The sequence below is a fragment of the Maylandia zebra genome, linkage group LG10, assembly GCF_041146795.1.
Source record: "Maylandia zebra isolate NMK-2024a linkage group LG10, Mzebra_GT3a, whole genome shotgun sequence".
NCBI lineage: Eukaryota > Metazoa > Chordata > Actinopteri > Cichliformes > Cichlidae > Maylandia > Maylandia zebra.
In genome coordinates this window covers 33,097,065-33,114,788 of record NC_135176.1, presented here as the reverse complement: position 1 = coordinate 33,114,788, position 17,724 = coordinate 33,097,065, and the positions used below count along the sequence as shown (strand labels likewise).

Genomic DNA, 17,724 nt, shown 5'->3' with positions numbered 1-17,724 from the left:
TACCTGAGACAGGAGGATCTGGCGATGGCCTTCAGGGGTGGCAGAGGGCAGCCATTGAATTTTTAGGTGGTGTTAATGACCCTCTGCCCGGCCTTACTGTTCTCAGTCATGGCCCCTGAGTACCAAAACCCATGCAGGAGGAGCACGCTCTTCACTGAGGAGCTGTAGAAGGCCAGCAGCAGTTCCTGGTCCAGGTTCTTCTTCCTCAGAGGTCTGGGCATTCCTCGCTGCACTGTACAGCAGACACCACATTGTTAAGTTTGTGTTTAGGAGTTTTGTCTTTGGGATGAACCAGTTTTTGTCTGAGTGTGTGGCTGGATCTAAAGTACACTGTGATGTTGTGCTTGGAGAAGACTCTCCTGGGTTTGTCTGACAAACTTGCTGCATAAGGGATAACAGTGTTGTTCACTTTGTCCTTCTTTTTTGCTGCTCTTTGTCTCGTTGTGTTTTTGTGGTTTTCTTGCTTATTCATGTTTCTTTTCTTATTTTTCTCTTATGGGATATTTTCGCCCGTTTAGCCATTTTCGATCTCCTTTTGTTGAATTTGTATCGTGTTGTTCTGGCTTTGCATCTCTTTCTTAATGTTTTTTTTTCAGGTTTATATGTTTTTCTGTGGTCGGGTGACTCACCAGCTATGTTCAGGCCAAACTGTTGCAGGCATTTTAGATAAACTTAGAAACATGCCGCAGAGTCTGCATTTCTTCTCTGTTGTTTTTGGACTTTTTGTATATTTTTAGTATCTTTTCTTGGTTTTCTTCATGAATTTCTTCACAGCTGTTTTTAGTCATTTCTCACGTCTCAGTTAGTGTTCATGTTTCTTTGAGTTTATTGACATTTCGATGTGAAATATTTACCCTGTATTGTGAATTGCTGCACTGAAGTGTGATACCGCATGCTACGCCTTTGCACATACCTGTTGTGTGTTGAAGTAGGAGCAGCACACATGTTTGAGCCTGCAGCAGATACACCATCAGTGCTCCAACTGTCACAGACTTTCAGCCAATGACATCTTAAAGCTTCTGCCTGAACTTGCCTGTTTGTGCAGGTGGTCCGACCTCAAAGCTGGAATGTTTTATGAAAACTTGATGAGGAGCTCGATAAATCTGTCAGTTGGAAAGAATGCCTGTTTAGGCTTCAGGAAATTTGGTCACAGTTTGACAGATCTGCTAATGTGTGTGTGCGCGCGAGCGACATTTTTGTTTTAATCTGAATTTCAGATCACCTCCTGTGTTTAATGGTGGCATCTGTGGTGCAGTGATCTGGATCCAAACACTGAAAATGCTGAAAGCATTAATGTGAAATGTTTTAACCGAGTTTTCATATATACATTACATATAGATACCACATTTAGTTTGATTTTCTTTTCTCTATAACACTGTCTTCATGTCTTCAACATATTTTTTTTAATATGGAAGAAGCTGAGTGCGGGTATTTTACTTCTTTTCTATGAATCTAAAAAAATAAAAGGTGGCACTAATATTAAGATCTTCTGTTTAATTTACTGAAATTATGCTGTTACTCCCAATGCTGTCACATATAAAATATAATGAAAACTACAGTTATTCACAAATATTTCTAACAAACGAGCTACATAAAAAATCCCCAAGGTGTTAGGACATTAAAAACAAAAAAATCAATAAATTTTGAAACTTTAAAGTGGATTTAAAAATGGAAGAAACAAAAACAAATCAAAAGTAAATGCTCAGAAAAACCGAGTTGCTTTTTATTTGCCAATTTATCTTTTACACAAAAAGCAGTAAACAATGTACACATGTGCACAAATCACATGTGGAAAAATAAACACAATAAACACACTTCAACATTAAATGTGTCAATTAGTTTTATTTAAAAACATACAAAAAAAATTATGAATTTTGATGATATTTTATGATATGTTGTCCATCACATTTCGATTAGTGCTTTAGTGATACTGCTCCACTTTATTCTAAAATGTTATATATTTCATATATTTTTTATAAAGCTGGTGTCCTTTATTCACTGTTCAATTGGATATAAATATTTACAGAACAGCGTTTCGAGTATGAAAGGTTATCATACAAACACTTAAACATTCAGCACAATATAATTTTATCAAACTTGTAGAAAACAGTTTATAAAAAAGTGACAAAACACTGAAGACATCTCGCTGGATTAAATTCATCCAAACTCGGAAAATGTCCACGGGATCTGTTTGTGCCGGAAGAATTAAGTTCATGAATTCACATTTTCATATAAAAAGAGTGTTGTGGTGCCTTTTTGTACTTTCTGTTTGTTTGCCATCCTTCTCTCTTTTTTAGTTTCCCTTCTTTAATCTCTTTGAAGTCTTTTCGTGACTCCAGAATCCTGTCACAGTGTTCTGGTAAAGTTGTAGTTCCCCCATATAGAAAACCTTTTCTGCTCAATATAGCTCCATATTTTTTTTCTTGAGCTCCACTAGAGTAGCATTGCATGGTTCATAGTTGGCAATAATTGTTATCTACCTCATCCTGGGCTCTGGTTCAGCCCTCAGTCCACCCTCTGTCTGAAACAAGCTGGCCTAGCTGCTTTCTCTCTTCAAGATCACAGCATAAATACATTCACTGTACACAGGGATGTTTCTCTTTTATTTCATTTCCAGTGAAAATGATGGTACACTAAAAATATTCAGTGATGAAAGCTGTTGGCTTCCTCATTAGTGTGATGTTGAAATAAGAATTCTTTTGACACATTTAAATGTGAAAGTAAAAGTGAACATGAGATTTAAAGGAATCTGTGCTGGATGTAATTTAACTGATGTACAGGAAATGATATAATGACCACATTTTTCACACCTGAAACTTGTTCCTATAGTGATGCTTTTGCAGATGTATTATCTTTAAGACCACAATCACATTGATCTGTCAGAGGTAACAACTGTATTCCAATTGTGTGCACGATTCACAGTTCAAAATAAACTTTCGTTGTCTCATACTCGGTTGTCGTGCAGCCACCTTACTGAGCTGTTTTAGCTCCTCCCCCTTTAAGACAGCTTCAACTGCTCCTTGTAAACAGAAAGTTTGACTAGCAGGTAGGCGGAGCTTAAGTGCCTGAGATGACCATGTTAGGGATATCGCCTAATGGCGATGTCACACAGATCCAAGAGTAGAAAAAACTGTAATAAAGTGAGTATTTAGAGCAGTGTACAGCCTGAGCATTAGAGTCACAGGGATCACTGTGAGTACACTGATCTCATTATTAGAGCGTTTACAGGTACAGGTACTTTTGATAATTGCATCTAAAAAATGTAACTAAGCCTTCCACCACCAGAGGCACCATTTTACCAGTGGGTCTATAACATGTCTTTGGAAGTCTGCTGTGCTTTTAATGTTTAATTTTCCTTGTTATGCCTTTGCTTTTTGTAAGCCACTATTTTAACCAAGGCTGTGTTCTTAATGGTTAAATAAAGCATGTGTTTGCGAGACAGTTTTTTGTATATCAGGCAGGTGCACATATACTGCAAAGGTCTACTTTTACAATGTGAGTATTTTTAAGCAGCACCTGAGGGTGTCAGTAACTTACTTCACCCCAGCCCCACAGGCCTAAAGACTGCTTGGCAACTGCCTGGCAACCACCGTTTGGCTGTGATTCATTGCTGGAGTTTGCTAGCAGTCAGTGAAATTTTTCACAAACAGGTGTAGTGTGCTGTAGTAAAACGTTCGTTGCAGTAGCAAGGGTTGTATGAAATTTCTATGAAAGGTGCCGACTTGTTTGCAAACACTCTGCAGCTACTCACTAAGTGTTTGTTAAGCAGTGACATGTGTGAAGAAACTGGAAACTGATGTTCACGTTAATGTGAACATTAACGTGAACATTCTCTTTCTCTTAGTGAAAGGACGCTGACTAAATCCAGATGATCTTCATTCCGCACTGCAGTCTTGCTATATCTAAAACTACAAATTATGAGCTTCCTGTCTGACCTTATGCTAACATGGAAAATTTCTGCTTGGAACTAACAGTTCTTTGACATATTGGTAAAGATTTATGGGTTTGATTAGATAAGTCATCTCAAAACAGGAAATATTATACATGCAGAAGGAGTGGAATTTGGTACAGTGGTGTCCCACAGTGTAGTGCTAAACATATTGTTACATGTTGCCAATGGCAACTCATGTGTCTCCCTATAACGTGATATTTTTTCCTTATTTTCATGCCAGGCAAGTGTTACTTTAATTAAATTTCTATAGCAAGAAAACATTATATTTTGATCATTTACCTATATATATGGATGTGCTTAAGTATATGATTGCATATATATGTGCATCCTCACTTCTGGCTACAAAAACCCAACAAGGGGGAGGCCAAAACACTAAAGTTGGATAGTCAAAATGTCAGGGGTGACGTCACAGTAGTTAGGGCGACCTTTTTATGTAGTTTATGACTTCATCAAAGACAAATAAAAAAAATCTTGAAAAACAGAGTCCCGTGTTACTCAGGTTATTAGTTTTGGCACGCAGTTTGGGACTGATATACTGCTCAATGGCCAAAAACTAAACATCGTAAGTGAAACTTTACATAAGTATACACTGTCAGTCACATTAAGAAGTTCTATCTAAAAACAAGAAAACCATTCTGAAATGTTAGCCATGATGTATAAACAAAACAGTGATAAAAAAATTATTTTTGCCTTATAATGCAAGCACATTGCTCCGTTATAAGTGAAGCATCCACCACACCGAGTAATTCACTGCTTAGTGGCAGTGTCCTTTCAACCAGCATAGAAAAAAGCTACCTATGCAGTCTCAGTGAAAAGTGTTTTCTCAGAATCCACTTCATGTTATCAGTTCTTTTTCTTTGCCATTCTCTGATATTTTCTGATTCACCATCTGGTAATCACTTTCCTGATACCTGTCTCTTTTCCGCAGGACGACGATTGTCAGCAGGTAGCAGAGCAACCCTCCACACACAAAGACCACCTGCAGCCCTAGAAACCTGAATACACAAACAGGTGGTTATGGTTTTTTTATGGTTGTTTTTATGGTTGGGGGCTAGTCCGGGATGCAATCAGATGACAGAACGCTTTACAAAGCAAGAAATCTCTACTGAGAATGAGAAAAGTGTGATTCTGTGCTGGCAGTGAAATTTTTAGCCTTTATAACTGCAGAAAATGTGTTCATTTCAGTTGTTGTTTTTATAAGGATTATGAAATTGTTTTACTCTTTTAAAAAGAATTTACAGCCTGTCTCACAAAATGCATCACAATATTTATATAAATGACAATTTAATCTTTCCTACTATGAGAAGGAATGATTGCTGCATTCATTTCAATAGTCAAATAAACTTAATGACCACTTTTTGTATTTTGTTAGTATCTTTAAATGTTCCTTTTACCTGCTTCTGAAGCGCTCTAAGTTGTAGTATTGACAGGACGTCTGCTTGCCACATTTCTTGCCCCATAAGATGCAGGTGGTGTCGATGACACTGCCGTACAACACTGGACCGGGCATGAATGCTGTAAATAGACCAAGATGAATACTCAGTTAAAATCATAATTTTGGCCCCAAATTATTATTATTTTTTAAATAATTCATTCATTTGGATTTATTTATGTCAAAAAGTAAACAGTGCAGCCTCTATGACTGGTGGATGGTGACACAGGTGGCTGTAGCTGTTAGCTGTCTGCTTGGCTTCACTTTGGCTAACTGGAGTCCGTGACCATGTTTGTGCTGTTGGAGCCGTTTTTAATTTATCTGACCAGTAAAATGGCCACTGTGGTAATTGTACGAAGAGCTTGTCCAGTAGGTCTCAGCACTAGTTTTGGTGGCTGAAGTTTGAGGATTTTTATCTGAATGTTTCTTTGCACTGCTGTCTTGTGCAAATATAATCATATCTGGCTCCAAAAAATAAAAAATAAATAAGATGGTAAAACTGATTCTTAACATTGCCAGAAACCAGTGTATGAAACTGCATCTAAGCATATAAGCATCAAAGAAAATGCCTTCAGCAGGTCTTTGAGTTTAAACACAGACCTCGTGTCACTGGAGAACGTATGTGATGACTTACCGAGGACTCTGAACAGCATGTACTGAACTCCCACTGCGAAAGACTTATCCTCTGGAGGTACCTCCCTGCAGCAGAGACATCACATTCATGATAACGAAAAACAGGCTTCCAGTAGCTGTTATTTAATGGAGTAGGCAATCTGCAGAGAAATCTCTAGATTCTTCACATGTTTAGAAAAGAAAGTAGTACCTGACTGGAATGTGAAAATATTTGTCTAAAGGCTAAAGATTGTGTTAAAACAACAACAATTTGTCATGTGACTCTGTAGGGAATGAAAGGCAGCTTTACAAGTTTTTCTTTTTTTTTCATAAAACTTTTGTTTTGGTGTCCTTCCTTTAAATTACTTAAAACTGTTGCTAATGAAAAGACTCCGACTTAAGCATTCCCCATTATTTGACATTATATTATCTTTTCCATACCTGAGTATCATCATGCATGATGGTGTCTGGGAAAAGGCGGCGATGAAGGCAGTGAGACCCAGCAGAATCACGAAGGGTAGGAGGAGATGCTCACACCCACTGCCACAGCTCCGAGGTAAGGCGAAGCTGAGACCACCGACACACCGGCACTCAGTGTATTTCTACAGAAACGCACATGCAAATAGATCTGTTATTTGTACAGCTTTTTTTTTAAGTAAACCTGTTTGCATTTTATTTCCTCTCTTGTACAAAGTAATTCTTAAATAATGAAGTCGGTCTATTGCCGGTGCCAGTTTCATCATAAAGTCAGAAACGGTGCTTGGAGTGGTGCCAAACTTCTGTTTCTCTCGGCGATCGTTGGAACCTGTCTGTGCCTGGCTGGTACCTGTCATCGGCCTAGATGGGATGTCCCGAAAACCCTGCTCTCCTCGCCCCCGCCGACGTGGTGTGAATCTGCGGAACCTGCGGCCTCTGTGTTGGGCTTCTAGGACGGCTAGCGACGGGGATCCGCTGCTTACCGCCAGGATTGGCCTGGTAAATGCTAGGTCCCTAGCGAACAAAACGTTTATCCTGAAGGATTTTTTCACATCCCGAGGACTGGATTTTCTTTGTGTGTGCGAGACATGGCTGAGCGCCGGTGAGTGCAGCATCTTCTCGGATCTTCTACCCGGCGATTGCTGCTATTTTAATTCCCCACGTATGTTGGGCCGAGGAGGAGGAATAGCTACGATCTTTAAAAGTCATTTTAAATGTAAGCAGCTATCAACCCCGTCATTCACCAGCTTTGAACTGTCTGTGTTTGAGCTGGGCTGCTCTCACACAGTGTTGTGTGCGGTGGTTTACCGGCCTCCAAAATACAATAAGGACTTTGTGAGTGACTTTGCTGACTTCTTGGCTGAATTCATGCCAAAATATGATCGTGTTCTTATTGCTGGGGATTTTAATATTCACGTGTGTTGTCCTGACATGCCCATGGCGAAGGGCTTTTTAAACCTTATTGATTCGTTTAATCTGGTGCAATGTGTGACAGGTCCCACACATGAACGTGGACACACGCTTGATCTTGTTTTATCTCATGGTTTTTCTGTTTTTAACATAGAGATTTGTCATGCTGTGTTTTCTGACCACAGTCCTGTGTTGTTTGAAGTTCCTCTTGCCTGTGCCTCAGTTAAAACTCGCGCTGCTGCTCAGCGCTGTTGTGTTTTTAACTCCTCCACTGCTGAACACTTTTCAACAGTCTTTGACCAGATCTGTAAGATCCCGGATTTTTTATGCAGCCAGACTGAGGAACTGAGCTCATGGTTTTATTCTACCTGTCGGACTGCTTTGGACACTGTGGCTCCATTAAAATCCAGACTGCCTAAAACTAAATCTGAGCCCTGGCTGAACGACTTGACCCGAGCTGTCAGACGCGACTGCCGTCGAGCTGAGCGCAAGTGGAAAAAGGACAAACTACAAGTGTCATTCCAGATGCTGAAGGACTGTTGGCGTCGATATCAAAGAACTGTAAAAGATGCCAAAAGAAAACACTTATCTGACATTATTTTGTCAAACTGCCACAACCCACGTGTTTTATTTAATACTATTAACTCTGTTCTTAATGCACCATATACTGACTGTATCGAGCCCTCATCAGAAGCCTGTGAAAATTTTTTACACTTTTTATCGAGGTCTCCTCCACAAGGGCTCAAATCTCTCCTCATGCTCACGACCTCTCAGTCTCTGTTTCCTGCTCTGCTGTCTTTGACAGGTTTGAGCCTGTGACTCTATCCTTTTTAAAGGAGACTGTTGGTCATCTTAAGCCTGCAGGGTCTCCAAATGATGCTGTCCCTCCTCGACTTTTAAAAGAGGTGTTACCTACAGTTGGTCCTTTGGTGCTTGAGCTGGTAAACCATAGTCTGATGTCAGGTGTTGTCCCTAAAGATTTTAAACATGCAGTAGTCAAACCCCTGATTAAAAAACCTGCTCTTGATCCTATGGTTCTTGCAAATTACAGGCCTATCTCCAAACTACCTTTTCTTTCCAAAATTCTTGAAAAGGTAGTTTACAGCCAAATAATGGCCTTCCTGGAAAAGCAAAATGTTTTAGAGGTTTTCCAATCTGGTTTTAAACCCTTTCATAGCACTGAATCAGCCCTTTTAAAAGTTTTTAATGACATATTTTTAGCGACTGATGCTGGGGACTGTGTTGTTCTTGTGCTTTTAGATTTGACAGCTGCGTTTGATACCGTGGATCATGCCATTTTATTCTCTCGTTTGGAGCACTGGGTGGGCATTAGGGGCACAGCACTGGAGTGGTTCAGGTCCTACTTGACGGGGCGAACTTTTTGTGTCAGCCTTGGTGACTATGCGTCGTCCTCCGCTCCCCTCTTGTGTGGTGTCCCACAGGGCTCAGTTCTAGGCCCCCTCCTCTTCTCTTTATATCTACTTCCTCTTGGTTCTGTACTGAGAAAGCACGGCATTGCTTTCCACTTTTATGCTGATGACTGTCAGATCTATGTCCCTCTAAAGAAAAAAGGCAGATACCTTACACAGCCATTACTTCAGTGTCTCGATGACATTAAGGCTTGGATGTCTGTTAACTTTTTAAAATTCAATGATAAAAAGACCGAGGTGATGGTTTTTGGCAGCCCCACTGAGACCCCCAATGTGTATGTAGATTCCCTGGCACAGTATGTTAAGCCAACTGTCACAAACCTGGGGGTCAAAGCGGACTGTGAACTGAAGCTTGACAGTCAAATTAAGGCCGTGGTAAAATCTAGCTTCTTTCACCTCAGGCAGCTGGCAAAAATAAAGCCAATTCTTTCACGGCAGCACTTTGAGACAGTGATCCACGCCTTTGTTAGCACTCGGCTGGATTACTGTAATGCACTTTATATAGGGGTCAGTGCATTATATATTAGTCATCTACAGAGGGTGCAAAATGCCGCAGCTCGTCTTTTAACTGGCACTCGAAAGTTTGAGCACATTTCCCCTGTTTTAGCTTCACTTCACTGGCTGCCCATTTCTTTTAGGATTCATTTTAAAATTCTTTTATTTACTTTTAAAGCTCTCCATGACCTAGCTCCATCTTATCTCTCTGAGCTGCTACAGCCTTATACACCCACCCGCTCTCTCAGGTCAGCTGATCAGCTGCTCCTGAAGATACCCAGGACTGGGCGTAAACTTAGAGGAGATCGTGCTTTTGCTGTAGCAGCTCCCAAACGGTGGAACGAGCTTCCTTTAGAGATTAGACAGGCCACTTCTTTATCTGTTTTTAAGTCACTCTTGAAAACCCACCTCTTTACCTTGGCCTTTGACACCACGTGAGATGTTGGTTTTTTATTTTTATTTTAGTTGTTTTTAGGTGATTCGATGCTGTTTTATCTTGTTTTTGCTTTAACATAGGGCTGTTTTAATTTTATGTCTTATGTGTTTTATTTATTTAATTTGCTGTTTTTTGTTATTCTATTGTTTTAACTTATTTTCTGTACAGCACTTTGTTCCTGTGCTGGGTATTTTAAAGTGCTTTATAAATAAAATTGGATTGGATTGGATTGGATTAGAAATTGATTCATTCTGTCAGTGAATAACTGAGTTCACAAAATCATGGGAAGTCAACGGTTGTTAGACCATTAGGGTCCGTCAAACCTACAAAAAAATGTTCCTACAGTGGGAGAGGTTTGGGAGAGTTCTGCAACATCTGGATGTAGAATTTCTTGCACATCTGGCCAATTACTCAAGGTCCCAATTTAGATTCTTTAAAACCAGTATTTTTACTTTCACTTTCATAGGTAAATCCACAGACAGACTGGTAAAATGAAAAGTGGGACACTCATACCATCGCAGTGACACAAACACATGACACTCCTAAAGATACCACCCCGAGTGAGCCCTTAATCCTTTCTGGCAGCACACACTGAATTTAAGCTTAACATCTGTAATAGTGAGACCACCTTGGAACAGCTGTAAGCTATTAAAACTCAAGGATACAAATGAAATAATAATAATGATAAACTGGCAGCTAAATTTGCTTCTCAGTGCAGTTTATTGTGGTCTGTTTTCTTTCAGGGCCTTTTCCACAGAATGTTCAGGCTACACAAATATCAACAAGATGATGGTGTGTGTGTAAGAGTCTGAAATAAAGCCAGCGTATATCTAAGACTGAAAGAGAAAACGAAATGTTTCTGCCGCCTCCACGTCTCAATGCCTCATATTCTCAAGGAATGTGATGTCACTGATTTCCTAAGAGCACAAACAAATGAAATGGGAACTGGCAGCAAACCACCACAGAAAGCATGCCAGTTCCTTGTGACTACACACCACTTGAATTTAAATTTGAATAGCAAACAGAGCTGAGCCTTAGTCACAATGTGAGATAACAGATCGGTTCACAGGAAAAAATTTCTGGAAAGATGATTAACTGAGTCTTACCACGACTTTGCTGAAGTTGTCTGTTTCTACAGATTGACAGCCAGCATGGCAAGGAGACCTGAACTCCATGCCGTCTGAACCACAGACCGGGTTAAACGCCTCCTCAGAACAGTGACAGTTAGAACTGCACTGCAACAAATCATAGCTGAAAATACGAACACACATTTTTATTAACATTTTAAAGGTGAATAAAGAAGCTGTAGATGCCTACAATAAGTATTATTAACATATATTCTGAATCATTTTATCAAGTTCATCTGGATTTTTATCAAAATGAGATGTCAAAGGCTTTACTAAGTATCAGTTACACAAAGGTCTCATCACCAACAAAAGAAAGGAACCTGTAAGTCATGCCTTTTGCACTGTAGCAGTTACAGCAGTGAAGTAAACTGGTGCCAAAGGTAAAATTGGTTGCCACCAGTGGTCAAATGAACCATTTAACCGATGGTTGATCAGTGGTATCCTTTCCCTGAAACTATATAAATAAGCGTATGGGGTTTCTGCTCTTGCTCTTGACGAAGGCGGTCGCACTTTTCTCCTCTCCCTTATCTTCCCTGCTTAGCTTCTTATGTCCTTGTCTTGTCTTGTGTTTTTACTTTTCTCTGGAACACTCTCTCACAGTCTGCTCTCTAAAACCTAAAAGAGGAATTATGGATTTGATCAACTGGTCTCTGAATGCAATTGACACCCCCTTGTCAACGAGAAGTCTGGGCTTAGGTGAGCCTGAGTGCTGAAGATATCTACCTATTCGGAACCATGATAACAGGGTTCTGGCTGATCGGAGCTGGCTTGGCCCTGACTTATCGAAGAATTAAGGAAGCGGAACCGGCTGTTCAAACCCCCACAAGGCTGCCCGCTGGGATTGAAACGATGGGATGAGGCGTGAGTTTCTCAAAATGGGCTCATTGAGTCAGCACGGAGAAGATCTTGGAGAGGCTACGGCTGCCGTGAACACTCAGAACAAGACCACTGAGTGAAAAACTGGATTACATCTGGAGGGGCTCGCTCGAACAACACCTTTGAGCGCAAATTCGATCACATCTTGGGGGAGTGCACTGCGGTCGTGAGTTCTCAGAACCTGCTCTTTGAGCAAAAAGAATGACAACATCACGGAGCGTAAGTTTGATAACATCATGGCGAAGCTCGCGGCTCTCCAACGGGAGATTGAGAGACCAGTGTTGGACTGTAGAACTGCTTTGAAATTCATATGAGTTGTTCGCACTAAAGTAAAAAGCACCATCACTTCATGCGGATACCCTCTCGGCGCCAGCTGCGGTCTCAAGGCTGGAGCTGAACAACAACACCCTGATAACGACTGTGTTTAGACTGTTCTTCCCATTCCATGCAAGGCCACCTGGGTTGGCTGGAAGACTGTTTACTTAGCCTGGCAGGGTGAAGGACACTGTCTCAGCTGAACTCTGGACACACACACATACATATACACTGATATGCACACACTCATCCCCCCTCCCTTTCCAAACGCCTTCGACGCTTATTCCCTTCCAATGCTGACGGTGGATCAAGGAGACCAGCGCACAGGCTGCAGGCCCGGATGTGCTGTCTACACTGGCTGTCTCTCACCCTTTACCCCCCCTGTTGCTTGTCATGTGTTTCTTTGGTGTATTAAGAGTTTTTGGGCAACTTAGTTGTTTTATTTAATCAGTAATTTTGTTTTATTAGTTCGAGTTTTCACGAGTTTGTGATATTATAATAAACAAGTGAGAACATTTGTTTGCCATCTATGGTACACTTAGTCCCCTGTTAAGGTGAATTTGTTCTGAATATACAATAAAAAATATAAATCATGGATTTACATGGTAACGGGACAAGTACCTGTTGTTAGAGACCCCAGCAATGTTCTGTGTGGGACAGCCGAGGAACAGCATTGGTAGGGCAGTCAGAATGCAGAGAAGGATGGCTATTGTGCACAATTTGCTGGCGCCATTGACTGAAAGATTGAACCGTCGCATCAGAGCTCCACCCAGGACGGTCCCCAGTACCGCCATTGGGATCCCGACTCCTCCTGCGAAAAATCAATAATTCAGAAAACAGAAGCTTCATTTTTATGTCCACAGCTTGATTCCGCTGTAACGACTTTCATGGCACTATTCAGGTCCTCTCACCTATCATCATGGTGGAGAAAGAGGCACTCTGGCTGAACTGTTTCTCAATGAACTTGGCCATAAAGGTGGCGAGGCCGGACAGCAGAGCTGACAAGTTCACCAGAGCCAGAACCACCAGCAGGTAGATGGGATTTCGCAGCGTTCGCAGAGCGATTTTAGGAAAACCTGAGGGAGGTGTACAGTATGACTGAGGATTAATATGCATTACTAAGTTTCTAATGGACAAAAATAGCATTTAGACTAATAGGTACATAGACTAAAGAGCATAAAATGCTGGATGATGCAGCTGGATGAAGTAGCCCTTGCTGCTGTTGACCTCTTTTAAATTGGTTGACACCCTTCAGTCACCTCAGCTGGACAGGAAACAGAAGTGGAAAAAGGACTCTTACTTTTGAGGAACTGAATGAGGGTAGGTTCCTGTCGTGTGTCTGTCTGCTGCTGCTGCTCCTTACTTTCTGGTTCGGGGTCAATGTCTTCTGGATCTTCCTGCACAAATATGGAAAGAATATCACATGGCAGCCTTGTTTTTCCACTGTGAGATGTGAAACCAGTAAATGGAAGTTTACATTCATGAATCTGTCTGAGGCTTTGGATAAATGTTTCCTGGCTGGTTCCTTGGAAATGCGAGTTACTCGCAGGCATGAATTATTTAATCTAAAATCTTGACAAATGCCAAGATTATTTGAAGAACGGTTTTTGGAATGGAGACTATTTTACCCTGTGGCAGATAAAGAAGGCGTTTGAACCTTGAGATAAATCTACATTCCCACTGTAACCACAGGCCAGGACTGGATAGTGGAGCAACAGTAGGGTGATGTGTACTTTGAAAATGTACCATTACTGCCTAACCAGCTGTGACTGATACTATTTATTGACCCTGTGGTGGTCATTTTACAATGTGACGGACCCTAAACCTGGACCAGTGTGATTTAGTAGTTAGTTGTTCCCTCCAGTCTGTTAGACTGCAGACGGTTTTGTGTCAGAGAGCACAATGACTCATGGGTGTGTTAATGTTCAAGTTGTCAGATTAGCAGCAGTATTATCATTGCATGTGTTTATTCCTGCACAGTGCTGAGCATAGCACACTGTTCAAAAACAAGAAGTGAAAGTGCAGCTGTGCAAGGCAAGGCAAGGCAAGTTTATTTGTATAGCACAATTCAACAACAAGGTGATTCAAAGTGCTTTACAGAGACATTAGAAACAAGAACAAATAAAAAGCATGATTTAAAATTGATTAAAACAAGCAAATAACCTAACTAACTAACTAACTAACTAACAAACAAACAAACAAAACAGTATATAAAATCAAAACAGATAAAATCAGAACAGTAGATAAAATCAGTAGTTAAATGTAAGTTTTGAAATTTAAGCTTAAAGTGTGGATTTGGTGCTTTATTCAAATGCAGCTGAGAACAGGTGAGTCTGTGATACACATGCTGCACAGGTAAGAAAGAAAAACTGTTGCGAGTCTTTTTGCCACACAAATTTGCTACAAAATGTTTTATTCACCAAGAACCTTGTTTGGATAAAATCGGAAAGCTTAAATACTCTTCTCAACTTCACAAATGTCTTTGTGTGGGCGGGAAGGATCCAAACTGGATACTGTCCAAAATATCTGGGTCAGGGTTGAGCTTCCAGCTCCCTCCAGCTAAGTAATGAGGTGAAGATAGTAGGCCATAACACACACACAATATATATACAGTATATATATACATATATACATACATGTGATACATGTGAGTAATTATTGGCCAGTTTAGTCAGTAATTCTTCACCAAACTCAGCAGAGAAACCTGGTTCAGTTCATGGAGTCGTCACAAAAGCCTTTCACTGCTGCAGCTTTTCAAACAAATGACCGAGTCTGTTCCAGACTGTTGCTCAACAGTGATTTATCTCACAGAGCTCACGGATGTCCACTAAGTGCAAAGGTTTTATTTAAGCACGGAAATACTTTCAGTTTAAAATCTAGTCAGAGTTGTGCTACAGAGAGTTACGTTTCATTAACAATAACATAATTAAACAATGAAATATGTGAGAAAGACTCCATCACAAAACTGAAATAAGTTTCATCATTTAACCCTTTAAAGATTAAAAAATGCTTTCTTATGTGGGGACAAGATTAGGATGCAGCAGTGCGCAGTGTGACGTCTAAAAATGAAAATTTACTTAAAGCAGCTGTGAAGATAGAAAAGTTTCCTGCTGTATAGTCAAAACTATTCTGATTGGTCTGTTCTGGCTGGTTTATGGTTCTTACCTTGGATCTGATGGACAGATCCCTGCTTTAATCTATAGACAGTAATCTGTATCTTAGGTTTGACAGATTGGTTACCAGCTGTTAGTTTGTGGATATTACCCTCATTCCTGCAGCATGTGGACTTTGTTAGTTCGTCTTTAGTGGCTACTTATGCAACTGTTCTAAGGAAGGTCCAGGAGGTCTTTTTAAATATTATGTGATGCAAGTCTAACAGTGGAAAACTTCCAAGGCATCAACTTGAAGTTTTCATAAAACACCCTGCTGACATTAACACAGTTATTACATCTTCAGTTTTAGAGTGATCTGATTTGCTATCTCAGAAGAGTCTCTTGCCTGACCACTTCTATGTAAGGTTTAGGTAGCATGAGCAGCAGGAAATGTACGGTACTGTTGGGTGTATTTTTCTAATGGACTGAAATTTAATGTCTCTATATATAAAACATACAGATTTTGTTTCAATTTGTTAGATATTTTGCTTTGTTCTGCATTCTTGGACAGTCCAGGTCATCTCAAACCAGCTTGATCTGTTTGATTTTCCTGCAGTTGGATGAACTCCTGACCTATCAGTCCAACTGCCTTTGCCTTTCTACAGACAGGCAGTTTGTCAGTAGATCAACTTTCAACAGCTAAGAAAATTTTTTTAATTCAATAATTGAAATAATTAAAATCTCAGAATTTAGCCCAAAAAGTTATTTTTAATTCATCATTTATCTTTCTACCAAAACATCCTGGACTGGAAATGTCCAGATCCCTTCTTTTCCCAGACTGACTAGCAGTGTTGGTCAAGTTACTTGAAAAAAGTAATCAGTAACTAATTACTGATTACTTCCACAAAAAAGTAATCCCGTTACTTTACTGATTACTTATTTTCAAAAGTAATTAATTACTTAGTTACTTAGTTACTTAGTTACTTTTTAAAAACACGATTTACAACCTGAAGAGGTGATAAAGTGATAGATCTTTCAGCCCAATTCTACTTTTTCTACATAATCCATCATACAAAATGTAATCAAATGGAAAAGTCTCTTTTTTTAACTTGTTTTATTAGTTTTAATCTTTTAACTTTATGCATCAAGCAAACATTTAATTATATGCAACATTCTCTGAGTTGAATAAATGAGTTTAACATTTAAACCTATTTTCTGCACATTCCAGCACATAAAATAATTTTTTTTTTTTTTGTCTTTCAAATAGATGCAAGTAAAACACAGAATAAATAACCCTAACCCTAATAATAATAAATAACACACACATGAATAAAGTCAAAGACTAACGGTCCTGTTGCTCTATTTTCACCTGTAAAGCAGGACTGCGGTAGGCGGAGGTTTACCCTGGTGCAGGTGTGCAGCGGTCAGTGGAAGGATACGGCAGTGTCTCTGTGAGTTTCCCATTACGTCGTTGCGCACTCGGTGCTTGCTCGGAAGTTTAGGGGTTTTTTTCGCTGTAAAAAGAAGTTTTCTTCCCACGCACAGCGGACACTAATGTTTTTGTCACTTTTTATGGAATCAAACTCAAAGTAAGGTCAGTACTTCCACGCTTTAAACACTGCACGCTCATACTCTCTCCCGCACTCGATATGTGATCCATTGTTGATCTGCACACAGCTGTTGTCACTAACGGCGCACTCGCTTACGTCACTGTCGTGAGACATTCTTGCAAAAAAATCACGGTTTTAGTAACGCAGTAACGCAGCGTTCCTACGGGAAAGTAACGGTAATCTAATTAGTTACAAGTAACGCGTTGCTGCCCATCTCTGCTGACTAGTCTGCTTTCCTTTTTTCCTTTTTTCTCACAGCTCTGAGAGTACAGCATTAGCACTGTGTGTAGCAATAACAATGAATCAATCATTTTTTTCACCAGCTTCATACAGACAGAGTTCGTCAGTCATCAGCAAAACCTGGTTGGATCAATCTTCAAGGCTTGATTTTGTTTCTGTTTCTTATGAAATTCACATGATTTCTTGTTGACTGCATTTTCCCCTCTTTACCTTATTTGTGAAATGAGTTCACTCTAACTAAATTGCTCAAATTTCAAAAGACCAGTCTTTTAGCTTCGGATAAACCACAGATCCCCTCTGAGTCTAAACTGCCAAATGGAAAAAAGTCCTTTTCCCCATCAACAAAAACAAAGCAAAACAAAAGAAACCATCCAACATTAGATAACTTACGGTTTGAAATCCATTCACATCAACGTAGCCAGATTTCAAATGACATGGCTCTATTTTTGTCCGCTCAGAAACTCACTTTTAATGAGTCCAACCCTGAACGGTTAGAGCTAACATTTCAGATGGTAGATCTCAGCAAATACCTCTGACCTGATGGAATGAAAACAGGCTAAAAAATGTGACTGGGAGGCTTTCAGGCAAACATTTGGTCGAGCACTGATGTTTGGCAGCATGCTCAGGGAGTCTTATTCCAAGAAACTCTGTTGGGCAATTGGATAGTTTGTCTCATTTAATTGATAAAACATGTGCAGAAGCTGAACTTTCTCTTTTGTGT

At 40.0% G+C, this 17,724-nt stretch overlaps 1 protein-coding gene across 2 annotated transcripts in view; it reads right to left on the bottom strand.

Annotated features, from left to right (window-relative positions):
* Nucleotides 1–1,822: 1,822 nt before the first annotated feature.
* slco2b1 (solute carrier organic anion transporter family, member 2B1) overlaps nt 1,823–17,724 on the bottom strand; it is a 30,575-nt gene continuing 14,673 nt past the window's right edge. For both annotated transcript variants that reach the window (XM_014413193.4, XM_014413194.3), the window contains exons 8-15: nt 13,362–13,458; nt 12,973–13,137; nt 12,683–12,872; nt 10,850–10,994; nt 6,438–6,598; nt 6,019–6,083; nt 5,347–5,467; nt 1,823–4,947 (exon numbers count right to left, since the gene is read on the bottom strand). In XM_014413193.4, coding sequence (XP_014268679.1) covers nt 4,788–4,947; nt 5,347–5,467; nt 6,019–6,083; nt 6,438–6,598; nt 10,850–10,994; nt 12,683–12,872; nt 12,973–13,137; nt 13,362–13,458 — 1,104 coding nt within the window. In that variant the 3' untranslated portion in view covers nt 1,823–4,787. The remainder of the gene's footprint in view (nt 4,948–5,346; nt 5,468–6,018; nt 6,084–6,437; nt 6,599–10,849; nt 10,995–12,682; nt 12,873–12,972; nt 13,138–13,361; nt 13,459–17,724) is intronic.